The sequence below is a fragment of the Zonotrichia leucophrys genome, chromosome 2 (genome assembly GCF_028769735.1).
Source record: "Zonotrichia leucophrys gambelii isolate GWCS_2022_RI chromosome 2, RI_Zleu_2.0, whole genome shotgun sequence".
Lineage (NCBI taxonomy): Eukaryota > Metazoa > Chordata > Aves > Passeriformes > Passerellidae > Zonotrichia > Zonotrichia leucophrys.
In genome coordinates, this window is record NC_088171.1 from 38988414 (window position 1) to 39015980 (window position 27567).

General features: G+C 39.3%; 1 protein-coding gene across 2 annotated transcripts in view; it reads left to right on the top strand.

Annotated features, from left to right (window-relative positions):
- Window positions 1-584: 584 nt before the first annotated feature.
- Window positions 585-27567, top strand: part of LOC135443864 (ubiquitin-conjugating enzyme E2 E2) — a 200948-nt gene continuing 173965 nt past the window's right edge. The window contains exons 1-3 of one of the 2 annotated variants that reach the window (XM_064704628.1): window positions 585-853; window positions 5412-5595; window positions 13571-13621. In XM_064704628.1, coding sequence (XP_064560698.1) covers window positions 5420-5595; window positions 13571-13621 — 227 coding nt within the window. In that variant the 5' untranslated portion in view covers window positions 585-853; window positions 5412-5419. Of the gene's footprint in view, window positions 854-5406; window positions 5596-13570; window positions 13622-27567 lie in introns of both variants that reach the window. The other variant, XM_064704627.1, reaches the window with a different exon arrangement.

Here is a 27567-nt window from a genome sequence, read left to right on the forward strand (position 1 = left end):
GGAGACAAAGGGCTGGGGAGCTGCGGGCCGCCAGCACCGGGGAGGGGGCGATTGCCGAGGTGAACAAAGGAGCCGAAAAAGACGAGAAGAGCCAAGAAAGTTGATACCGGCCTCCGCTGCCCCCTGCCCTGTCCCGGCCCGCCCCTTCCACCTCCCGGACTTTCGCGTGGGGGCCCACGGTAGCCCAGCGGCGGCGGGGAGAAAAGCCGGGCACCCTCACCTCCATCACCCCCGAGTCCCCGGCCGAAGGTCCCGGCTCGCCCCATCCCCTCCCGCCTCCTCCTTCCTCCTCTGCCCCGCTGACCCCGCCCAGCCCCCGGTGCTTCCCTTTAACGCGCGCTCCCGCCGCCGCCTCTTGCCCCTCCCCCGTGCCCGGCGGCGCGCGGCCTCCGCCAGCCCCCACGGACGCGCGCGCCCCCATCCCGTCACTTCCCCCCCGCCCGCTCCCCTGCCGAAGCCGCGCGCGCGCCCCCGCCCTCCCGCCCCTCCCTCGGCGCCCGCGTGCGCCCGGGATAATTGGCTGGCGGGCGCGCGCGCGCGGCGCCGGGCGGACGGGTGGGGGCGCGCGCGCGCGGAGGCGGCGGCGGGGGTGCGCGCGCGCGCGCGGCAGCGGCTTCACTTCTCTCCGGGCAGCGGGGGCAGGAGCGGCGGCGGCTGTCGCTGCTGCTCGGGAGAGACGGGAAAGGGGAGAGGAAGCCGAGAGCGAGGAGCGCGGGGCAGCGGGCTCATGACTCAGTGAGCGGCTGCAGCCCCTTTCCAGCCCCGCGCCCGGCCGGAGTCGGGGCGACCGCGACGGATTGTCCCGCAGCTTGTGCCCGGCGCCAGCGAGAGAGAGACCTGCGCTCGCCTGCAGGTAGCGGCGGCTTTCCCCCGTCTCCGCCGGGGTACACCTACCTCTGCCCCGGCTGAGCTCCCCGTCTGCCTCCCCTCCCCCCGCCGGGCTCCTACCCCCCCGTCGCTCGCCATCCCTCCCCCACGGCAGCACCCTCTCTCTCCCCCTCGTTAATCTGCCACCCTCGGTCTCTATCTTTATCCTTCATCTTCCCTGCCCTCTCCGCATCCCCCCGGTGCTGCCTGGTACCCCCTTGCCCCCCTTGGCATCCTCGGCCGTGCCCTTTCATAGCAACCGTCCCGGCCGCCCCCCCGCCGCCCCCGGCCACCTCGGCATCTCTGGCGGCGCTCCCCGCTCCCCCAGGCTCCATCCAGCCTCCATTGCTCCTCAGCACCCCCACACCCTTTCAGCAACTCTTCCGTGTCCATTTGTCCTGCTCGCCCTGCTGCGGGCGGGAGCAGCGAGCACCCCCGCTCCCCGCCCCCGCTCCGCATGGTCCCCGCGGCACTCTCTGCGCCCCTGGGGCACCCCTGCCCCCACCGCCACCGAGCCTCCTGGGATGCGCTATCCTACAGCCCCGCCGCAGCCCTGGGCACCCCGGGCTGGAACCCCTCGGGAAAGGCACTGAGCCCCCACCCCCGCGCCCCAAGGAGCCCCGCAGCCCAACCCTCTCCCTTCCCGCATGTGCCCCCGACGTCTTCCTCTCTCTGTCTCCTCCTCCTCCTCTTCTCGGTCTTCTCCTACTTCTCACCCCGGCCCGGCCGCCGCCCGCCGGGCCGTGGGAGTGCGGGGGGTGTGTGGTTTGGGGATGCTCGTGGCCCCCACCCGCTCCGTACGGCGGGGGCTTCCCGACCGGAGAGTGCCCACGCGGGGCCGTGGGAGCCCGGGGCTGCCGTCCTGTCCCGTCCCGTCCCATCCTTCCGGGTGCCCCTCTCCGTGGCGGACCCTCCTCTAGCACAGACCGGGCTCTTTCTGCCTCCCGTCCCGCGATGCTGAGGTCTTTTTGCCCTTTATGGTTCCTAATGAAGATGAAGTAAGGCGGCTGCTGCCATTGCTGCTCGTGGTGGACCCTGCAGAAATACTCAATTTATCTTGGCTTATAGGAAATTACGAGCGCTTTAGAAAGACATCATCACTAGCTCTGCCGCCCTTGGGACCCATCTGCACATTGCCAGAATCTTGCTATCCCCCACTGGTGGATTTTTAATTTTTTTTTCTTTTTTTTGGTGCTGTGTGATATCTGATAATGACTGGTGGTTTGGGGTATTTTTGTCTTATTTGGTTTTTGTTGTTGGTTTGTTTGTTTTTGTTGTTGGTTTGTTTGTTTTTATTGTTGTTGTTTTGGTTTTGCTTTTAGTTTGAGGAGGAGAGGGAAGGTGCCTGTGGATATATTTGACAAAAGCAAAATATTTTGGACACCCTTCACTTCAAACTGATAGTTGTAGTTACACTTGTAATCTCTCTCGGTGCTGATTCATCTCACGTTAAGGCAGGGACTTTTAAGTCCCCCTTCATTCCTTCCTCTGCCCCTGTGCTCATTTTTCTCTGCACAACAGCAGGGAGGTTAGCAACCCCCGTCTGAATGTAGAATAGCCTGGCAGCCGGGAACCTGGACATGGTGTGTCTTCCCTCTCGCCCTGCCTGACACTTGCAAACACGCTTACAGCTCAAGGAGTATCTTGTATTTCTGTCTGTGTTAGTGGCAGCAAAATGTTTTCTTCGCAGTGTCATCCTCTCAGTTGACTTTTTCCCCCTATTCTCTTACTTTTTCATATGTTCGTGTGTCTTCTAAGCTTGACCCCATTAGAAGTGTCTAATTTCAGTCCCCTTAAAGCACGGTCTTACCGCGGTATTGAGCATCCCTTGAACAGAACTTCCTAAAATTGCAGGTATTGTGAGGAGAGGGAATAGAAAGAGTTGCATGGATGTTAGAAGGAGGAACAGGGACAGAAGGAGAAAAGAAAAAAACACCCAAAAGCAAGCAACACCCCCCCTCCCCCAGAAACTAGCCAGACAGCAAGTGACAGATTTAAACATTTTCCTCTTGTAAATGCTGGCATTACATGTTACAGTAATTATATGCTCTGGGCTACTGTTACAGTGTTTGTCTGCTGGATAGTAACCTGAACTTATGAAGTGAATACAGTTGTTTTTTGGATAATAGTAATATTTATAGCCAAGATTATTCATAGCAGATGTCCTATGCATATAAGCATTATTAAATATGCTTTTAACTTTCTGGCCTGCAGTGTTAAAGCCTATGTACATTGTGAAGAGAGAATTTTTCTCTTTAAAATTAGATGTATTAAGCAAAGGTTAGAAGTAAAATCTAGGGCAAATAAAGGCCAACATTAAGTGTTATAAAAAGAGATGAGGTTGTATTTTAGCTTTATATGGAAGCAAGGAAAATGGGTACTTACTACCAAAATTGCATTATAGTTGCATATTTTGACTTTTCAGAATGTGATACTTTTGTTGTTTATTACCTCTAAGTGTTCTGCTGCTTTACCTTGAAATCTCACAACCTGGATTTAAATATCTGAACATCAGCCTGTGTAAATTTATGGATTATGTTAAATGTATTGTTGTAGCTGTACTACAGGAGAAATTGTTCTCTAGGAGTGGACATTTTTTGTATTTTAATTTTAAGACAGAAACTCTGCATTATTTCAGTTATCTTAATGAGCAGGTTGGGTGTTGTGTATTTATATATATTTAGATTCAAAAATACTATTTTCTGTTACAAAATCAAAAATGCACCTTAAGCTGATGAAGGGAAACTTTAGTCACATATCTATCACTTGGTATTGATTGCTGTTTGTTTTAATGCCTAAACATTTTGAAGGGGAGCCATACTTCCAGAATTCTTTTTCAGTATAGCTTCACAAGATAGACAAAAGAGACGTAATTCCTCCTGAAGTTAGTTGGATGTGTCAATAATGCCTAAAGAGATTATTTCTTCTACTCCATAGTGTGTATTATGTGATAGTATTAGATCTTGGCAAGGGTTTTCAGTATAGGAGTACATTTATTTCTATTCTGTAATAAGAACACTTAGGCCTTTTTAAAAAGCATCCTTTTCAATATAACCCTTGTTGGCATTGATATTAATTTACTTTTCCTTTGCTGTCTCTTTCCATAAATATGTACAGGGAGATGAACTTTGTTTAATCCATAGAACAAGCATGGTTGAATCTGAGCCTGAAATCTCATTATTCTCCCTTGAGCGAGTCTTAAAACATATAGTAGTCAAGGTGAATAGTTTTGTTCTTAATTGTGATGATGTCTGTACATAGGTAAGAGGAAAAGAGAGTCGAAGTTCACAGCAATTTGAAACTCTTTGTGTATAAAAGAGCAAATTCTTCATTCAGACAGATTTGATCAGAAAACCACCCAGATATATGGGGATTGTGTGGGTGTAAGCAAGTAACATTTGGGCCTGTGTGCTTTTTATTAAAAATCTCTAGAGAAGGATATATAACACAGGTATAAAGTACAGATTTGGAGTTAAAGGAAATACCTGGGTTTCACTTGGTTTTAATTTGGTTTTGGTTTTGTTGATTTGGGGTTTTGTTTGGTTTTGGGTTTTTGTTTTTTTAAAATCAGTCAGTGCCACTGACTGATATGCAAATTCAGTAAGGGTTTTTCATGGACATCTGTCCTTCATTAGAACAGTTTGAGAGTTTGAGAAGTCATGACAGCTGTAACAGTGGGCTTGTAATTCCTCATCTGTCGGCATATTGTTATACTATTTAAAATGAAGGAAGACATTAAAATAGCTAACTAGTATCAGAAGTGTGTGAATAAAGCATTAACTTGACTTCTGAAATATGCTGAGATTTCTTGCTGCTCATGTTCTCTGACAAGTTTGTTGCCTCATGTTGCCTGAATGAAATGTCAGGAAAAAACTTGGTTATATCCTCTACCAACGTGCTCACCGCTTTAGTAAATACAAACAGTCCTGTGTTAGAGCATTTCAGTTCTGTGTTTCCATCAAGCATGCCAAGATGTGGAAACCCACATTGTACACTTGGAATGAGCCCACAGATTCATTTCATATGGGATAACAGGGAGTCCTAAGATAGTAATAACTCTCAGTTTTTAACTAGCTGTGGTAGATTTGAACTGGTGGCATAGTTGATGGGACAGCTAACTGATGGTATTGCTGAGTGGTTGAAAAGCATAATTCACAGTGAATGGTTTTACACTTGCAGGATTATGTTTCCCACTTAACTTCAGTAACTTCTGGTTTTCATACATATATATGTGTGTGTGTGTGAAGAGTTTGGCGGGGGGATTGGTTTGTGTGTTTGTTTTGTATTTTTTTGTTTGTGGGTTGGTTGGGGTTTTTTGGGGGTGGCAGTGGTATAGGGTTTAAAATTGCCAGCTCCTGGAATATGGTTAAGATGCTTGTGGTAAAACTCTTCAGTACGAGGATTACTGAACTACTGTGACACAAGTGTTTTATTAGGACAAAGACATATATCCCATGTGTTCTTTCCTTAAGCATGTAAGAAATACAATTAGGCAGTTTCTTCTCAAAAAACTAACTTCAGTTGTTTGTCTTTGTTCAGTGCAGCATCTGCCATGTCTACAGAGGGGCAGAGAGTGGATGATAGTCCAAGCACCAGTGGAGGCAGCTCTGATGGAGATCAGCGTGAAGGTGTTCAGCAAGAACAAGAAAGGGAGCAAGTTCAACCCAAGAAAAAAGAGGGAAAAATATCAAGCAAAACAGCTGCTAAATTGTCAACTAGTGCTAAAAGGTACAGTGTTTTTCCTGGTTGTTTGTTCCTTTCTGTTCTTTCAGCTGGCCATCAGATCCATGAATTGACTCAGTATATTAATTTTCTGATTGTTTTATTATAACATTACTGTATCAGTGTAATAACCTTTTGAGACTGGTCACAATAATGAGACCTGTATGCTTTTCCTTTTCTTTCTCAGTTTGCCTCTTTCACATGGTTTTAATAGTTGCTTGCATGATAAAAGCTGACATTTTTTTATTGCTAATAAAACTCAGACAGTTTTGTAGCCTTATAAAATATATCTCTGTATATGTATGTATGACTGATGTTGAAACTTGTCAGTGTAACTTACAGTTAATTAGCCATAAACATTTCAGACAGTTCAGTAACTCAGCATGTTAGGCCTACCATAGTACCTATTGCCATGAAGTACTGCCTTTTCTTTTCCCAGATGGTCAGGTCAGAAATACTTGAGTGAACAACAAATGTATGTTGGTTTCATTACTTTAAACTGTGATCTGTTTTAATACCCATTTATTTTCCCTCCCTTTTCTGATTGAGATGAAAGGTTGGCTTGTAGAATAGCTATTTAAATTATTCTATGCTATCATGTCCATCTCCAGATAATGATTGTCTTGGTGGGACCAGACAGAAGGAATTTACAGCTTGGTGTTGCTTTGCTAGTACACATAGGGTTGTAAGTCTGGGCAAGTGGGATTGTAGTGATTGAAGTTAAAAAGCACTCATAAAATAATCTGACAAGAGACCAATTCTGCAGACCGTCCTGATGCAGAATTCCCAGATCTCGTTTCTTTGCTAGTCCAAGGTAGTGTAAACTACAAGATAAAACATTGGAGTTGTACCACTGTGGTGCTGTGGTAAAGGAGAAGCACCAAGCCCCTGCTGCCGTAATTTACAACATATGCATGTAGTCAGAGTCTGTAAATAACACTATATAAACCTGTGCATACATCTAGTCAGGATTTGAGTCTTTGTTTTGCCTTAAACTGTCCCTTACCAATTCAATCCATTTCTAAAGTGTCTTTAGATACTTTAGTAAAGATACTAAAGTATCTTTTGTCTTTCCAGTAAGGTACTGTCATGTCATGCTTTTCTTCTGCTATAGATTCCTTTCTTACAGCTAGTTTTTCTTCATTTCTAATTCCCTGGAGAAATACTTTCTAGACACACATTCCTGCTGTGACACTATTAGGAATTACCTGGTCATATCACTTGCAGAATGACCAGCAAAATTTGCCTGTGTTTCCTTTTATGACAAGAAGGGAAAAATCCCCACTCAGCTTTCACTACAAATCATGATGTTATTAATGTAGTTAATCCTCACAGCTGTTATGGTTTCTGGTCTTCTTCTCTTTCATCTGCTTCCTGCTATTATTTTTTTTTTAAATATTAGAAATATTGGATTAGTCATGACTTTTAGGGTCATAAAAACAGTTTCCAGCATCTTTAGAAAGCAGTCTGTGTATTGTGAACTTTGTACGGTGCCTGGTGTAATGATGCTAGGATTCTGACAAGGGCCTGTGGACACTATCCTATTAAAAAATTAATAATGAGATGTCAGAAATTGGTCTATTAATCTTAGCTTTGTATCTTCAAAGCTTAGAGCTTTTATCAACAAGCATTTTACAGTGATAAAATTACTTAAACCTTTTAAAGTTTAATCATATCTGCTTATGGTTCTGCTGAAACTAATTATGCCATCAGTTGCTGACTTCAGTACATTTGCCAGTTAGACTCTAAAGCTAGTTTCACATGTATAGTAATATTGATTATACATTTTAAAAGCTGACATGACTTAGAATAGTTCTGTAGATATGTGTACGGTATTTTTGAAGAGAAATGTAATTTAGGAGTGCTGGTTGTTGCAGCCCTTTCTGGAAGGATTACAGAAACAGTTGTTGTAGTAATGGGAGTTTTTATTTGTATAATTTTTTCCCCTTTTTTTGTTTTTGAATATTCAGTAGTTTGTCATAGTGTTAGAATTGGAATTGCACCTTTTCTAATCTAGACAGGTTTTCATATCACAGTTTTTTTTTCTGTGCTTTTTAATTAAAATCAGTTATGTCTCAAGAAAGCCAAATCAGAAATTAGAGGCTAAAAAGGAGGGGAGTAGCATAAAGGAAGGAAAAATGTCTTAAAGCCCTTAATATGTAATAAATATTCCAAAAGTAGTCTGTATGAAAGATCTTCATAGTAATATTGTTATTTTAGTTCATTATGAATGAGAAATAGTGCAGGTTTAATAAGGCCTTACTCTGGTACCTTTATTATGGTGAAAGGAGTCAACTGCTAAACAATCAGTAAAACACTCAAACTATAGAGTGTAGCACAGTTGTGGCTTTTGTCAAGATTCCTTAATTTCTTTAGAAGCTTCAAACACCAGCAAGTTCACTGGAGCTAAAGTCACAGACTACAGACTTGATTCTAACCAGAGTTTGGAAATCAGATTTTCTCACCTGGAAAGCTTTTTTGTGCACATGGAATTCTAGCCTCAGTTTTTTTGGATTGCATTATGATACCTACTGTATATGGAGGAAGGTTTGTGCATCTCTATTTGGAAGACTCCTCTTTTGCTTTTCATTTATGTTTTATGGAGTCAGTAAAAGAATTTTCAGTAGTGTGAGGTTTTATAATAATGAAGGTTTAGCAGTGTGCTGACTTTTGCTTGAGTAATTGTAAACTGGTCCCAGTCTTATGTATGAATATACTGTTCATGCAGCTTAACTGCTTTCCAAAGTGATCTCATTACAGAGGCTGTGTGAAACCACTCATATTTCTATTTGAGTAAGATTCTTGGTATTGAGATATGGAGTTTCTTCTGTTAGCATTGCTGTGGATGGCATCAAGAAGGCAGAATGCCATCACATGCTGTCCCTCTCTGTTAATACTTCAGGACTAGCTGCTGTACAGGTGTAATAGCTTACAGCATATGTCGTGCAGTGTACTGGTCCTTCAATTTTCCTCACCCACAGGGCATCACCTTAAATAGCAACCTTTCTTACCCAACATGTCAAGATTGAGAAACTCGCTGCATATCACAATTACAGTTCAGACATGGAATTGAATTGCTGTCCTTGAAAACAGCAGGCATCTTGTTACCTCTTAAGTAGCAAATCTTAGCATGACCTTTGGATTGAGAGAAGTGTAACCATTCTTGGCTGACATAGTAGCTCAACAAATAAATGTATTGTTTTGCTTGGCTCCTGAAGTTGCTGGTTGAAAATCTGTAAACCTTTATGGCCAGTCTTGACATTTTTTAATAAATATCTGTGCCTGCAACAAATTGTGAACTGTACAATTTTAGTTGTAATATTTTAATTATTCAGAGAAGTTGCAGCCTTAAGGAGGAGCAAATAAGTGATAAATTAAATTGGCTCAAAATTCAACAAAACTGAGTATTTCCCTCCCCCCTGCCCCCCCATTTTTTTTTTTTTTCCTGAGAGGTTTATCACAGAATCTGGAAATGATATGTAGCATGTTGAATATGATGGCAAAATATGGAGTGCTTCTTCTTACAAGAAATATCCTTGTCATTTATCCATCTTTTAATAAGTAGCTGAGAATATATCTTTTCCTCCAGTATGAACCTAACCATCTTTAGATCAATTTCCTGCTCAGTCACAATTTATTTAGTATTTAAATGCATACCAGTGACTGCATTTTTAAATATGTTCTAAGTAGTATATTCTTTGATATAAGCTATTGATTCATCTGGCTTTTATGGGTAGAGAGACATGTAGTTTAGAAAAGCAGATGTGGTAAAAGGAGTTTATTGTCATGTGGTCCTTTATTTTATTTCATTTCCTATTAATAATGTTAGGAAATTCTCTAACACATTCACATCTTTCTTAGCTTTAGGGAATTGTTTCATGAAGGAAACAACTCAGTCCCTTTTGGCTTGGTACAGTAGTAAATATGTGTCTGTGAGAATTAATGATATTTGAAATCCACAATGTACTTTCATGCTTCTGAATGTACGAGTAGATTAACCTTTGCACCATTACTGGAAGGCAACTGTGTTCTTTTTTGTTAGTTAAAGTGAGGGATTTTTTTATATATATGTGTGTATATACATGAGAGAGAAGAGTCAGATGACTTCTCTAAGACCAAAGTATCAGATCTGACATTGTAAATTAAATATCTTATGTGTGCAGCTCAGGGCTTTGATTACCAGCAAGGGCCTCACCTCCTGCCATCATCCCCATTGTCCAATATGTAAATAAACCATAGTGTCATTAGTTTAAATATAGACTGGATATATGTAATTATTTCAATATAGAGGATTTTGCCTCTGTGACATTTTTAAACATAACTGTTATTGAGGCAGAATATCCAAAGAAACAGATGCCAGAAAGGACCCTGAAAAACAATGTTTTGTTGCCGGAGGCCGCATTTTCTCGCGGTGAATCCTCTGTGGTCAGCGAAGGAAATGAGGCACGTCCTCTCCTGTGGCAGATTCTGAGGGCAGCTCGTGGGGATAGAGGCGAGTGCCAGAGCACGTGCAGACAAAGGGCAGCTCGCACACTGGAGGTCTCTATCAGTGCAAGGCTCTCTGGGATGCTGTCCGATGATTTAATTGTAACGTTGAATGCTGTGACATGTGAACAAGCTACGTGTCAGCTGTTCTACAGAAACTGTTTATGAATGAGCTCTCAGCATGAATGCAAGGTAAATTAAGGTTGCAAGAAAAGAAATGTAAGGTGTGTAAATTAATTTTAGTTTGGGACACCACAGAGTAGGAGAATAAACATGGACAGCTTGCTGAGGAGCAATTGATGGACAGTATTGCACTAATATGTTTATCTTGTTTGTATAAAAATGATCATGAATTAAACATCTTTGTCTTAGATGTTTGCAAGAGCAATGATGTCTTTTGAACATTAATAGACAGTATCATCTAATCAATTTTTACATCTTGAGGCAGAAAGGTGGTTTGTCTGTGTCTGCTCAATCACAGAATAACTTGATAAAGGGCCATTTTAGTGCTCTTGTCATTAGAAGTTTTGGCTTGAACTAGAACAGATAGAGAAAATGAGAGACTTCTGTTTCCAGAATGTAAGGAACGTGCTTTAGGATTTAGCAGGAAGAATGTAAAGATTTTGATCTAGGACTGAAGTTGTCAATCCATTCTTGATGTGCCTCATACTCACTCTAATGCCATGAAATATTAACTATTTTTACTACTATATGTAAAACAAAGGAATGATCTCTGACTCCAAAAACAAGTGCAATGCCATCATTCTTCTTGAATAACTTCAAAAAAGGCTGAGAAAGCAAAACAACTCATAAACGACAAAACTGAAGTTTCCATGCAGCCTAGGTTTTCTGTAGTTTGAATTTGTGGTAGTATAAATCTCAAAATCATGGCAGAATTTTGTAATATACAGAAGAAATATTTTAAGCATTCCCACAGTTATAAGATCTCCCTTCTAAAAGCTGTGATTTCTTAGGATTGTTTAAAATGGGCTAACTTTTAAAACATTTTTGTTGTGCTTAAAGTTCACTAATTAAAAAATGGGATGACTTTCAGTGTTACTACAATGATTTTGTGCTTGATTAAGCAGACTGTGCCTGTGTTTTTATAAAAAAGTTATGGTATTTATTGGAGGAATTCTATATGCTGGGGGTACAAACATCTCAATGAATAGAAAAAGCAAGTAAAGATCAAATTGCTTCCCCTCTACAGAAATAACCTTGTGTGTTTGTTGTATGTAGGGTATATACACCCAGCTATTCAAGGACTTGACTTGGAGGCATCAGCTTGGGAATGTCCAGAAATCCCTAACAACAAAGTTGCCCTCCCTGGCATTAAAACTCTGGCAGGATGCCTGTCATGTCTTTATGGGTGACCTGGAGGATATGGCAGAAGGCACTCTAAAGTTTTCAGATGGCAGCAAGTTGGGTGCAAGCATTTGGTACATGCAGGGGCATTTTATATTATATATGCCAATATACCTGAATGCTTATTTTGATAAGCCATTAGCTTTGCCTGCATTTATATGCATAGAAGTTAAAGAAAATTTAAGCATCTGGAAGAGTATTTTTATCTTTTCAATGCTGTCATCAGGTCTTAATAAATGATTATTACCTCTGCCTACAAATCTTACCCACGTATGTCCTAATTATTTCAGAATGTGAATGATAAAGGCTTGAGTTCCTGGTTCAGGCCAGTTCTACTGCTGTTGGTCCATTTATTCATTAGAGCCATAAAATCAATTCATAGTGGCATAAGGGGAATTTTGATAGTGGCTGTGAGACTCCTAAACATGCAAGATTGTGTTTGGATTGTAGTAATATATAAAGAATGAAACTGCTCTTTTTTACTTTATATATGCCAATATACTTGAATGCTTATTTTGATAAGCGATTTTCTTTACCTATATTTATATGCAAAATGGATAGCAGTCGTTTTTAACAAGATATGTGTAGGTCAGGCCTGAACCTTTGGCTTGTGGCTTGAGCACCTATCTCAGGAATTTGAGTGGTATTATTGTGTTATTATTTCTTTTTTAGTGTAGGGAATAATAGAAATAGCAATCTGCTCTGTGCATGAAATCTTGTGAAGGAGAAGGCAAGAAGAAACTACTAAAGATGTATTGAATTGTTTTTGTTTTCCTTCCTCCTTCTACATATTTATGTTTTTGCACTGAAGTAGCCTGTGGAAAAAGCCTTGGATATAGTTTATAGGGAAGGTGGCATTCACAGTCCTGCTTATGGCATCATAATCTGGGAAGTCTTTGGGAACTGTAAACTCCTACGAGTTCCTTTGGGAGCTCTGTATCGTATTCTGCATACTTAAATTTCTTCGGAGGTCAAGATGCTGGCTCTGATGCAGATGCTGGTGTAAGGGAAAAGAGCCCCCATTGCCAGCTGTGGCAGAGATCAGCTATTCAAGGACTTGGCTGGCAAGTGTCAGCCTGGGAATATCCAGAAATCCTTAACAACGAAGCTGCTCTCCCTGGAGGAAGAGCTCTGGCAGGATGCCTGTAATGTCTTTATTGGTGACCTGGAGGACATGGCAGAGTGCACTGAGAAGTTTTCAGATGACAAGCAGTTTGTACACACCGGGGCAAGGCTGCGGCTCAGAGGGATCAGGCCAGGCTGCACGAGAGGGTTGACAGAGAACTCATGAAATTCAGCAAGGACAAATGAACACCATGGATGCAGGGAGGACTTACCCCTTGCTCAGATACACACTGGGGATCATCTTTGCTCAGAAGGATGTGGGGGCCTTGGCAGACAGCAGGCTCAGTGTGAGGCAGCAACAAAGGCTGGGCTGCCTCCTGGGAGGTATTAACAGAGGCATAGTCCATAGACAAATGAAAGAGATTTATCTGCCTTTACTGAGCTCTCATTAGACTGTATCTGGGATAGCATTTACTCAGTTTTATCCTCTCAATAAAAGGAAGGCAGGTATCAGAGCAAGTCCAGCAGCAGGTCCCCAGGCTGACCAGGGAGCTGGAGCACTTCCCTTTGGGGGAAGCTGATATCAACCCCCCAGTATATGTAGGAGGTTGTGAAGTCCTGGGTGGGCTTATTCTGGACAATTTTCCTTTGAGCTGGGGTTTTTTTCCCTGCCAGTACAATATTCATTATTAAGAAGCTAAATATTCTGGAGGGCAAGAACTGCAAGACATATAGTCAGAGGGGAAATAGAGAAAGAGGGTATATGAGATATTTAGTAATTGTGTAAGTGAGCCAAGGAGCTGAGATTCCTGACCTATGGAAAAAGTGTGATTTTCTAGGTGGCTGCTCATGGCATTTGTTCCATATTGGATGTTCATTTTTCAGAAAATATTTGGTTTTTATTCTACATGTTCTTTCACAGTTTCATGAAACAATATAGATCGACTTTCAGTCAGAAATTCTAAGAATTATATTTTGTTACTATTGATTGATATAAAAATGTTCATAAAATTGAAAAAAACAGATTGAAAAAAAAGTCCTGATAGTATCTTTTTTTTCTTTTAAGAATTCAGAAAGAACTTGCAGAAATTACATTAGACCCTCCTCCGAACTGTAGGTAAGTTCACCTGGATTTTATTAATTTGGAATATGAAAATTAAATGTGTGGGTCTGTTTAAATTGCATAGGGGACTGAAGTAAATTTTAGTTATTCCTTTGTGCAGATAATTTAGTAATTTTGGAATAAGAGCTGAGAGATAATATGTTGCCTACATATAAAGAATTGATATGACATACTTTCTGGTAACCAAAGTAGTGGCATAAATGGATGAACTCTGTGATGCATTAATAGATACAGGACAAATACCAAATCATGCTTCATTTCAGATATTAAATCAATAATTTTTTTTTTTTATTCTGTGAAATGTAATCTTGGTGGCAGTCGCTGGGTATATTTGGTTCCTTTCTTTGCAACTTGTTAATACACTGTGAATATAATGGAGAAAAGAGAGTGTTATAGGGACAAACTGTTAGTAATTTTCTGACTGTGTTTGTTGCAATGAATTGTGATATTCAGTGGACACTTCCTGAGTTAGAGTATAGCATCATATAGACTTTCTGATAATGACAGTGTGCTTGTTTGGTTTGGGTGTTTCATTTTGTTGTGGTTTGACTTGGTTTGGTTTGAGGGGTGGGGGGGCAGTTTGTGGTTTTTTTTTGTCAAGTATATTTCCTTCTGGTATGTTTAAAGTTGGCTTTGAAATGAATGATGAGGTAGACCTTGAAACCCTCACTGTCTGGTGGCTGTGTACAGTTGTTTTCAGATGGCTGTCTCGGGCTTCTTATCTGTCAGCTTGTGACATATGGTCAGTGTTGGAGCTGGGCCAGGGCTGCACATTGCTGTTTAAAGGAATCCTTGCTACTGCACCTCTCGTGGTGAGGGATTCGGCTCAGTGCAGAAGAATAGCTTCCACCCAGGCCTGCCAACCCATCTCAACTGATGTGGTTAGTAGGTCTCATTCTGTTACTGAACAAAAAAGGAAGATTGATAGAAATGGCTGATTGCATGCAGCGTTTATAATGAATCCCAGTATGTTTCGGTATCGAATTAACTAAGCAACTGGTAGTAAAAATGACAGTCAGCTTTATTGTTTTGGTCTCTTGACAAAAGTGTGTGTAAGAAAATACTCTAACAAGATTTGATGTGGTTGTGCTGGATCTCAAGATATAAGTCAAGTGGCTGTGTACCAAGGCGCTGCTTAGTGAAGTAGCCTTGCAATAATAGCATTCAAAGGGTATTTCAGTCAATTAGGATGAACAGTTTTTTGCTGGATAAAACATTTTAATAGCTAAGCTGTTCTGTCATGCTTACGACTATGTGTGAGTCTTCAATCACATCAAAGCTGTTTCATGTGGCAGATTTTACTTCGGTGTTGATGACTGATGCCTATTAGCGGATTGATTTGCTGAGATGAATATGAAACTTCAGTCTGTTGTAGAAGAATGGTTAAGTCTTTGAACTGAGAGTAAAAGGCTTACAGGTTTTTACAGCAGTGTCATTTTTTCTGGTTTTCTGAAGCCTTCTCTTTATAACAAAGCAGTTGTTTCAGTATACATGATACTATTATATTTGATTTTTTTTGCTAGCAAGTGTAAAGTAAGCATTGGCTGTCTGAGTGGAAAGCCCTTTAGTGACTTGCAGTTTACAAAAAAACCCAAGTAATCAGGAGGTTTCATGGGTTTGTTGAATTATTCACACTAATGATAAAACAGCAATAAAGTGCACTCCATGATGCTGTTTTGCAAAATCACATCTAACTTCATGTGTCTGCTGCTTTAACGCAGTTCTTAAGATGCAGAATTACTTCATGTTGTGGTAGATTGATAGATAACCATTAGTAAGTTTAATATTAGCAAATATGTTTTTATAGTCAATGCAGAATCACTTCATTTAGTTTATGCTTTGTTGACATAGTCTAAACAGTGTTTATATTTGAACTTCATCTGTTTTCTGTTATAGTTAAATGTTACAAAATAAATACATCAGCCAGGCATGATTCTTTAGAATAATGAGGAAAGCTGAGCTATTGTACAGTATATCTTAAAGTAATGATAGATCCTTTCTTAGTTTTAGTGAAATTTAGGTCATTGTAAAAAGACATGTTAGCTTTTTCTATTAAAAAGCCTAACCATATTTCATAAAGGTAAGTTCATTCCAGATGTAGGTTGCTTGAAATGGTTCTGATTCCATCCTACTTTCACTGTATGTACTCCTTCATATGTAAAAAAAATAATGACTGGGCAATAGGAATGTGATAATTCTGAAAACTAAATTTAGTCATAGGAGGTGTGAAGAAAGTATTATTCAAGAATACAGCTGTCTTAAATAGCTACTTAGGAAGTTCTGGTAAAAGAGCTGTTGAGCTGAATTGGACTTAGGTGGAGTATTGCAAAATAATTTGCAAGACTTTTCATTAACTACAGCAGGCCAAAGCTTCAGGTTTCTTCCATTCATGAAAAAAGCCCCAAATGGAACAGTATCTGTAGCACAGTAGCATCCCTCAATTGTATGGCAGGCTACACAGTCACTGCAATCTCCAAGGCAGCTGCAGCTTCCACTGCTGCAGCAGCTGTGATCTTAACATTTCCCCTGCCTCATCCTTGTGAAGAGAATAGACTGTATAATCTTTGTGTTTGTTTGGAAGACAAAAAAGTCTTGCTTACAAATGTGCCTTGGAATTGGCAGATTATCACTGCTGGGACTTGCAGCGTCTTTCCAAAACTGTGGAAAGCTGTAGGTTTCAGAGTTCCTACAAAATCTGTCACTTGACTTTAAAAGATTTAATACTAGAAGAAATTAGAGTTGACTGCCTCCCTACTTCCTTTTCTGTAGTTTGGGTACTGGGCAATGGAGTGAGTCCTCTTGGCTCCTTCCTCAGGACTGAGAATGTGTAATGTTCTACATGTAAAAAAGCCAAGCTGGGGAGGGGGGTAGAGGGTGTGGGAGGTGAGCAGTGTAATCATTGCTATTTTTGGAGGAAGGCATGTCATAAAAAAGCCTGTTATACTTCACATTTAACAGAAAGAACTGGATGGTTTTCAGTATGTGTTGTCCCATCCCTTCCCCTATTTTACTTTTGTAATGAGCTGAATTTACTGGCAAGGACAGTCCTGAATTCAAAGCAGTACCATTTATGTTTTAAATCTGCAGCATTGTGAAATTTCAGTTTGTCAGGAGATGGTATACCTAAATTGTCGACGTTTGCCACTCCTGTCTTTTTTTTCCTCTCATTGAAATATCAAAGCTTGATTGCTAGAAATGGCACACATATTATGCTCCTGAGTATTGCAGAATATAGCTTTTCTCACAGGTGATAAGATCCTCATATTTAAGTGTCATTTTTCTATATTGCCTTACTGAAAGAGGGGAACAGTTGGAAATACTTGTAGCTAAAATAATGCCTTTTCAAGCTTCCCCATATTTTCGGCTGCATTCTGCATGAGACAAGTGATTTCATAGACTACAACTTCTTGTATAGTATTTCCCTTCTCACTGGCAAGAGGACAATGTCTCTGTGACAACTTTCACCAATTGCTTACATGGGAAAATAATATTTGGAAAGTATTTCATGTATTTTTAGCTTCTTTCAATGTGAACTTAGCAGCTGGAAACAAGGAGAGCCAGCATGAAGTGAATAGCAGCTCTCTGTGGACACCACTTGGAGCAACTGCTCAAAATTTTCCTATTAAGTCACCAATCTTACCTATCTTCCCCTTCACGTTTTCTTTTGTTGTTCCCTGGTGTGCTTTTCATCATTCTTCTCTTTTCTTTGTATTTACTGCAATTCCTCTTTTGTTCTTTACATTTCATTTCTTTTACCCTCTAGCAATATAGGTGATGCTTGGGACTGTTAAGGAGTGTGCAGCTTAGTGGGCAGAATGACTCTCATTCCAAAACAATCAGTTTAAAATCCTGTGTATAGTCTTATCTCGTCCATTTGTTTGTAATCATTACATTAATTCCTTGCTTTTTATACTGTCTGCAAAATTGATAAGCAGCCAGCATATGTGATTCTAGTATTTTGCTTTTGAAAATGAATCACACTGATAATACTTAAAGCAGTTCTCTTTGGGATGATGTTGAGAAGAGCCAAGTGGAATGGCAACATTTTCAGTTTGACTTAGGGAGAGAGGTCAGTGTGCCTCATGGATAGGTCTTGTATTATTAGTGACTGTATGGAGTCCAACATTTCTGTTTAATACTGCTTTGACTCTGTTTTTGCTGAAATGTTGAGGCTGGCATCTTCACAACTCCCTGGATTTATGTGAATTCCAACAATTTGAGTTACTGTTCTTGGGGCCATGTGTATACTCCTACCTAGTGCTACTTTAAAGCTAAAGGGATGGCACAAGTGTCAGGTGCAGAAGACAAAAGGGAGCACAATAGGAAGGACTGGGTGGGAGAAGATGGTCAGCCTTGCTCTAAAATGCAGAGGGGGAGAAGTGGAGGGACCTGGAGCAGCAGGTACAGCAAGTATCTACCCTGCAGTTGTGCTCAGTGATTTTGATTGTTTGATTTGGGGAGGCATCAGTGTGTTGCCACAGGCACATGGCTGTGACTCATGTGATGCTAATGTGTGAGCAGGATGAAAAAGTGGAGTAAGAAATGCTTTCTCTGAACGTTTTTCTTTGCAAACATTTCCAGCCTGAATTCAGGCTCTCTTCCCATTGTGTTACTCATGGAGTTTACCGTCTGCCTGTATAGACTTATTTTGATCTGCTTTGTGAGAACATGTGACACAGAACTTTGTATATACCTTTGCCTGGTCTCTCTAGAATTTACAGGAAATAGCAAAACTTCGTCAAAAAAGATAGGCATGGAAGTGGTTTATACTAGAGTTCAGGATCCTGTTGGTTTTTAATCCATGATGTATCAACAACTGAGGCTAAGGATGGGTGAAAAATTTCAGTGCTCACTGCAACAGCTTTATGTTTTACTTTTGAGTCCCTTTCTGCTTCAAAAGCAGCAAGAAACATGTCCCAAAGATTTGCAAGTTAACAATCACACTGAGATTATATTTTATAATAGCAATCATACTGTATTTTGTCACTTGAATTAGATTGCTGGGTTTTTTAACTGGTGAGGTTTTTATATTATATTACCTCGGTACCTTGAAGTAGCTCTTGGGTGAAAAGTGTGAGGTTACTTTTTAATATGAAAGCTTTTCATTGCTTTAGTTGTTTTCTTCTAGATAGTGCAGAACCATAGTTCATGCTTTAAGCTCTGAAGTATGTAACTATATTAAAACATTTCTTTAGAAATATATGTTTATTTTCAGTGTGAAAGTGACTTTTCAATGTCATATTGTTTACAAAGTATCTGTTTTTTAAAAATAACACAGATGTTTCTTTTCATGGGTCTTCCATGTGTCAAGATGCCATGTACTTGGAAGGCCATCAAAAATATAGCTGTTTTTTTAGTTATCTGATATCTTTGAAAATCTATTATATGAAAAAATATTAGACAGCGCTGAACTTTGTTTTGTTGTTGAATAAACTAAGTTTTCAATATATGCTTGATTGCATTGTTGCTTGCGGTGGTGGAGTGATCTTTAGGATTGGTTAATGCTAATGTAATGCTCAAAAGTTTCAGGATGTGTTGTGGCCATTGGTGGCTTGAAATGTTAGCAACTTTCATGAAGGCAGGAGAGGAAATAAAAGAAAGAAAGGCAGTAAAGGGAACCTGCCACTGGCTGCCTGCCAGGTCTGGCAACTTCACTCAGCGATGACGATGTAAGGAACTGTCTGACAACACCCATTAATACCTCCCAGCTTAACAATACCTCCACATGATTTCTGCCAGTTCTCCCAGTTTTTGAGTGATGACAACTTCTCTCCCGGGAGGAGAAGAAAAGAGAAACTAGTGTTAGAGAAGAATGAGAGTACTTCAGCAAGCACCGTGTGAGTGCAGATCTGGAAGGTCAGGGAGATGCCAGAGCACATCCTATGGCACAGCTGAAGCAGGAAAATGAGACTGGGGCATAAGGAGGGGTCAGGAAGATCACTTGTTCCTTGAAGCAGGAAAGGGCAGAAAAATGCTCAAAAAGCAGCCTGTGGTGGATATGGGAGTGTTCCTTGATATTTGCAATGTGCTTCTTGTAGAAGATAACTAAAGCTCTGGTTTAAATTGTAACTTGGGGAAGGTGGTGTGAATAACTGTAACAAGGGTAAAATGAAACACTTTGATGCTTTTAGTGTGGGGAATTCTGAACAGAGAAATTCTTTTCCAGCAGTTTCATATTGAGTTACAGCTGGTCTTTTTAAGTCAGTCTCCTACGGTGTACAAGAGCAGTCCCCAATGCTTTCAGCTCCAGAATTTTTCAGAACATCTTTCATAGACATTTCTTTTGCCTTCTCCTAAATAGCTAAGCAAAGGTGTTGGTTTAGGGTGGGAGATTTTTTCTTTGTTTTTTTTTGTTGTTTCCTATGAGCCAGAATTTGATTTTATTATAAAACTGGTGTTTTATATGCATGTTTTTGTAATCTCCTCAATAAAGCCCTCATAAAATGCACACACAAAAAAACCCCTTCCCTCCAACCCCTAAAATAAGTGCATTAAATAAACAATCATTGCTTGCCAGCAAGGGAAGCAAAACCACCTTGACTGAGACTTTACATCATTGCTAGAAGACTTTGCAAAGACATACCTGAATGTGTAGATTTTATATATAGTTAGCTATTTTTGTGGGGTTTTTGTTTTTTTTTTTTTTCCCTAAATGTAAACTAATTTCTAGTATGAAAACTATGTAAGGGTCAATTTCTTTACAGAAATTTGATAGAGGAGAATTATTTGAAAGTCTGACTATATTAGGTACTACTGCACTGAACAAGCAGGCACTGCCATTTCATGATAATCATGTAAAAAACATGCTTTTATTAGCAGTTCATTACCCTTTAGTAATTTACTCATTATTGAATAAATGAGGGAAATGGAAGATATTTTGTCTGTTGGTTGAGACTGACAGCATAATGAAGTATTTGTTTCCTTCAGTAAATGGCGCAATCTCCTAACTGCTGAAGACAGCACTGTTGTCTTCAGTAAACCACATTTTGCAGAATTTGAGTTCTTCCTTTCCCTGTAATACTTAAATCCCCTCCCCTTGGAAATCTATTAAAAAAAAAAATCAGTCTTTCTTAGTTCCAATACCACAATTGTACAGCTTTTAAACAGCTATTAACTTTTAGTGCACTTTATTTTGGGGGAGTATTGTTTGTTTGTTTGTTTTGGCTTTTTGTTGTTGCTGGTTTTGTTTTGGATTTTTTGCATAATCGTGACAGTCTAAGGCAATGCTGTAATTTTTCTTTTGCTCTTGGTGTATATGGAAAGTGTGGAGATTAACAATTGATAGATTGAATTTAATGAAATTGTTTTCCAAAATCTTCTGGCAGAAAAGCTGCAGTTTAGGACTGAGAAGTCATGAACTAGTAACAGAGCATGCTTTGCAATACTTTGGAAACAAACTATGAAATTGATCTGGATGCTGTTTTCTTGGTGAGCAATAAAACTTATTTATGCTGTACTTACACATTTGCAGCTTTGTTACAAGCTTTTTGGGGTATCTAATTGGCTGCAGCTTTGAGTCATATAAACATGCCAAATGTTACTAATTACAATTAAGATATCTACTTGAAATAATCTTTGTTTTCATTTTCTCTGACAATTTTTTTTTCACTTATTTACATGCCTTTAATTTTTCATTTTAACAGTTCTTGCAACACTTTAATTTATTTTTGTTTCAAGGCTGTGGAATTGGATTAAACAGGGTTTTTAAATACTTCCATGTTGCTTGGAAAGAAGCCAGTTACTGTGTATTGGCTTAATAGAAACCATGCTTAGTAGTGCCTCACATATGGCAGCTCATGTTTGTGTGGTAAGGCATTATGTATTTTAAATATTACCTTTTATACGATAGTCAAATTTATGCCAGAATCTGAAGTTTCCTCTGATTAATGTTAACATTCTGGGGTTTTTTAGGGAGAAATGTGTAGTCAAATACATAATTTACTGTCTTCTTGGCACAAAAGCCATATTTATGTGGCCTTTGTTAACTGGTGATGCATACTGTGCCTAGAGAAGGCTATAGGTGAGTGATAATATGCTTTCATGGCACTTGTAGCCTTTTAATGTTGTAAATATTGTGGTGGCCAAGATGGTGATTCTGTAAGTAAGACTGAAATACAAGGGCTTGTGTTCAGTTTAGTAGATTGAGTTACATTTGAAGAATAAGCTGTACATGGTTACATCACTTACTCTTAGAGTAACGACACAGCTGACAACTTAAACCTTAAATTTCTAAAGTTTTTTTCTGGTTTGGGTGTAATTGTTGTATTGGGTTTTTAAATAATTGAATGTCTTACTGTAACTTTTATAGAATTTGGAGTTTAGCATAGCCTCTAAGAATTTTAAAGCGTTTAAAGGTATTTATTCTGGATTATCTTGCTGTAGGCAGTCTCTTTGTATAAAATTCAGCAGTGACTTCATAGTAAAATTTCTTTATCAGAAAACAATGTTATTATGCAGGGGAGAAACAGTGAATAATTCCATTCTTTCAAAATGATTGCCTCATTTTTAGTACACATTGATTTTTGGGGTAGGAGGGCTTTTTATTTATGCTAGATTAGTTGATGTTTGATTTAACTTTCATTTAGGAGGTACTGACAGTAAGCACCACTGAATACTCACATCATAAATCTAATAGAGATTTTTATCCTTTTTATAATAATTTTAAAATTGTCAAAGGAAATTCTATTCTTTCTGTGACAGCAGTGCAGTATCTTCTGCATATATCATAATTCTATGGGTAATGTACAAAACCTATGGTAACAAACTGGATTTTACTCTTTAAGTTGTTTTAATTCTAAAGTGGCTTTATTTTTAAGTGTGTTATTACACTAGTTTATGATTAGTCTCCTTACATAAGAAAGCAGTATTTAGAATTTTATGCTTCTGAGCTAAATAGATACATATTTTTTAAAGATAATTTAAGTGTGCTTGGGATAACTGTATAGTGTCAACTGTATGGTCATTTTACCATAGATGGAATCCAGAGAATTTTAAAATTCTGTACAGTCTCATTATTTGCTATCTTAGGTAGCCTATATGGGATAAATATATGTATTGCCTATAAAATTAGGCATGTTAGAACCCTTCCAGAGAAGATAGATGGAATGTAATGCATTTAATTTTCAGAGAAGTTTAAGACTGAAAAATTAGATGTCTGCCTAGTATGCAGTTTCAGATTTGTTGATATAAATAATTGATTGCTAAGCTCATAGCTGTGGCGTTTAGGGTTGCAAACCAGGGATTTAAAAAAACCTTCCAAATTCGGGGCTTGCAGCCAGGATGGATTTGTAGGAATATTGGTTTCAGAGTCACTGCAGTAAACGCAGCGCCAGGTTTTGCTGCAGCATGAAGTAACCATGGATGGGATTCATTAAGCGTGCTAGGTTAAACTGTTGGCTGGAGTTTACTGGGCTTGAGTGTTCCACAGGAATTTTGAGAGACTCTAGTGTGAAAATGGACCTTCCCATTATTTCAGATTTTGTTGGATAGCTTGAAAGGCAGGGCGTTCATGACTGAACCTTTCTTGGAAGGGTGTCTGGCTTTTGATTGAAAAGTTAGCCTTGCTCCATGTTACACTGGAGCATGTTCCTTTTTCTGCAGCAGGGATCATGGGGCACACTTGGGTTTGGTCATTCAAAATGCTTCATGGGAGTGCACTTCTTGGCACTGCACCTCTCAGAGAACTCATACTGCTGGCTGGGTCAGAAACAGAGCCATGGCTTCTTGTATCTCCTGCATACAGTCTGCCACATTGCCTGCCAAAAACAATCCCTGGAGTCACTTTGTGCCTCAGGTACAAAGAGCACGTTCTTTGTCTCCCTTTCCTGAGGTACTTGTATGAGATCTGCTGTAGTTTGGCTCAGAGAAAATACTTGGCTGTAGTGGGGGTGAAAACCCAACACCCAAGGTGCCCTTCCTCGTAATTGGCTGTTTGTTTATTTGTGTTCTGTTACACATAAAATAAGACCTGTCAGTCTATAAAACTATTTCTAAAAGAGGGCTGCTTCACTGCCATGTCTCATTCACAGCAATGTCCTGTTGGTAGCAGCAAGAACAGTAAAACACTTTGACACACTGTGTGCACATTACAAAAATGAAGTGTCATATCAAAAATGGCTGTAAACATTTTCACAGTCGCTTGTCATTACATGTTTGAAGGTGGGAAATTTTAGAGAAGACAACTCAATCTTCTTCCTTTCCAGCATGTCCAGGCTGCCTAGAAGGGAAGATGTATTTACTTAGTATGGGGTTTCAATGGGCTGTTGTCGACGTGACTTCTACAATTCTAGCTGTCTGAGTACATTCCTCAATAATCTATCAACACAGTGATTAAGTATCAGTGGAGGCATCTATTTTGAATTTTGATCCAGCATTAACAAAGTTAATTTTGGGTTTTTTTTTGTTGTTACTTTTTTGTTGTTGTTTGTAAGCTGCAGACTTTGAAGAATAAGATCAGGTGATAACCAGTATCATTGCTGTGTAATACTGTCTAGCTGATAGGCATCACATAATCAACTCAAAAATCTCATTTGTGTCTGGAATTACCATGGTGTAAATCAGATTTAAATTCATGATTCAAGTGTAATGGCCTTCTGCATCACAAACCTTCCTAAGTAATATTTAATTAATAATGTATATTAACCATGACTCTTTCAGCATGCATGTGGGGCTGGCATTTTCAGGTAGCTACAAACGTGGCCTCAAAAGCCCACAATGTGGTGGCTGTAGGATGATGCATTCTGAAGATGTTCTACAACAACCTGCTTGCTCCTTACTGAATGCAAATAGCTGAGGGATGACAGCTATCTCAGTTTCAGTAGAATCTTTATGATTTATATGGTAATGATAATTTTATTCTGCTGCCAGTACAGAGCACTTTGCAGACTGATATCAAGGTTAATTGTCACTTTGAGAAGAAGTGAAGCACAGTCTGCCAACCTGATGCTGTGCTCAGCTGAGAAAGATAATTGTTATTCAAGTAGTATTTAAATGAGCCCAAATGCTGATAAATACACAACCAAAATACTTTATTTTTTTCCCTCTCAGGTTTATTCACTGTGCTAAAGAACGAGGTCATCGCTATGTAGAAATACCACTAATGGACGTGGTAGTAAAGACATGCTGAGTATTTACAGGACTTACAAGGAGTGGGTTCCTCCTTCCCCTATGTGTGGGCTGAAGGGAAATACTTTTAACTTGAGTTCCTCTTGTCAACACATCCTAATTCTTCTGTGTGGCTGGTTGCTTGTAGCAGTTGTACTGTTACCATATATATGACTGCTTGTGCACTGTGACCTGACCTGACTGGAGCACCTGAGGGGGGTTTACAATCTGTACCAGGACTTGTGGCTTCTGAGGGTTTTTCTGTGCTCCACATATCTCATGGTGGTTTTAAAGGTAACTTTGATTTTTTCCCTCTGGGCTTGGGGAATTGCAAGCAGCTCAGCGCCTAAAGAAACAGTGCAGAGATATGCAAATATTGCTATATATTAGAAGGTTGGATTTTTTTGGTATTCCTGGTAGCTTCACGGCTTTTTAAGGGAGTTGATCAGCTGTATGCAACAATGCAGTTCTATATCCTAGAAAGCAATGGGGCTGTCCCAAAAACTGGGACTGACTTTATTCAATTTACATAACCTCTTTCATCCTAGGGTCTTCAAGATTTTACTGTGAATTTCAAAAGATTTCTGTTGAGTAGAATGCATGCACTTCATTCCACCTGCTACCCCTTGAGAGGATTTGTTTTTTCATCCTGTGCTGTTTGAAAATTATTGGCTGCAGGAGTTTCTTAGCCTTGAGAACTTTTAGTTAATTTTGATACAGCTGCATATATCTTTATACTTGCATTGCTGTTCTTTTCTGAACTGTCAAACTGACTTTTTCCTAATTCACATGAAAACTTGCAATCTATGTTTAGCAATTTTTTGTTGCTAATATTCCAGTCAAGTAGGTGGGTTCTGTTTGTTTGGAGTTTTTTAGTTATTTAGGATGTTAATTTGATGCAATTTCTGGAATAAATTAATAACTGATGTAACTCTACTAGACAGACTATATTATAAATATGCCAAGAATTTGCACCTTGAAAAAAAAAGCACAGTAAAATTATAGAGTTCTTACTTTCAAGACTTTAAGAAGTAAAAGTAAACTTGCCTTAGTGATTTCTGTAAAGGGAATGATTTTTTTACGACAATTCATAAATTCATGGCTAAGATGTTTGCATATTATTACTTTGTAGGAGGACAGTTTATTACTTAACTGGCAAGAGACCACTTGTTTGTTAATTCTGTTATTTCATATGCATTATAGTCCTGTGGCTAAGAAACATAAGTGCTTAAATGGCTTGTTTTCAGTCCTAAACACTTCCATACGTTCCTGTAGCATTTTTAGGGTCTGTATGACTTAGTAGCTTTCCACATGACTAATGCAGATTTTAACAAGCAAAATGGAAAAGGGCCAACTCATAATTGTTAGTGCAGTGGCATAATCACCCATACATGGTTTGTTTATTATAGCTCAGCAACAGAAGAATGTTTCAAAGAGAAAACACGTGGGCATGATTAGTAAGCAGCACAGTGATGTGAGACTGTCCAACTACAGAAGCTGTCTAGCTGGGTTATTAATTTACTTCAGGATATGCTTTCATTTTTCTTATCGTAAGGGGCACTGATAATGTCAGATTTTAGTAGCCATTTACACTGAGTTATTAAGAAAAAAAATACATGAAAGGGTTTTTTCCTGGGATGAATGGATGTGTTGAAGAAGTGTGGTGAATGCTGCATGTTGTACAAGCTACCAAACTGATTAGAGCTTGCTTTATGCAAATATGAAAAGAGGAAAAAAATATCTGGCAGAAAGACAATTGTTTTTGAACAATAAAATGTTTAATCAGATGATTATCAAAGATACAGGTGAGTAACTTCAGCATTTATATTGTAGCAGTTACAAAGGCTACAAGATAGGCATTCTTTCTGGCTGTGTATCGATTGACACAAAATGGAATTGGAAATAGCAGTGCAGTGTGATAAGTAATGGAGTGAAGACTCAATTGCATAAGATTTGCTGTTACTGCTCTTCAATCTTACTTTGCTGAATTTGTTGGAAGCAAGTTTTAAAACAAAAAATAAAACCAAAAAAGAAATGAAAAATGCTTGTCCATTAAATAGAAAAAGATACGTTTGCTCCTTATATGTGGAGAGACAGTGTTTTAATATCTGTTTTTCAAGAGTAAATACCATTCAGTCCTAAAATTTCCACTGAGCTTGCAGATTAATTTTGCCTGCCATTTCACTCACCCTTTAGCAAAACAGTTGGCTTGCAAGCCTTACACTCTTCCAGCTTCTGCTGTGTCTTCTTTCATACCCCTGACACAGTGACTTGAATCATGAACTTTTTCTAAATATGCAGGCTGCAAAAGTTGATGAATTGATTGAATTAGTTTTAGACTGATTTTAATTAAAATGTGTCCAGATTTTAATTCTTTAGTTTCTGTCTTAGGGTTATATTAAGTCTATTGATGTTTAAACTGAATCAATGGAAACCTTGTTTGTAATGTTCTTTCAACTTTTTAACCATTTCAGCTAAAAATAGTCTTAAATTACATGTTTTTCTTGACCAGTGAAAGTTTATACGTAGGCAAGCCTTCAGCTAGGTGTCCATTTTGCTTCTATATTCCTTAGTTCTTCCTGAAGAAAAAAAACCCAGAAAGTCCAAAAACAAAGTAGTATGTTGGGGAAATATCAAATAATTGTAGCTAACTTCTTCACCTCTTCAAATTTATCGATTTCAATGATTTTGTTGGACAGGAAATCTACTTTAACCCAAAAGATATTTTTGGAGGCAAGATAAGCATATGTTGTACAATATTATTTTTGATGACATATGCTGTGCAGCTTCTATAAAATGAAATTCTCTAGAGAAGAGAAAATTCAGGGAGATCTTAG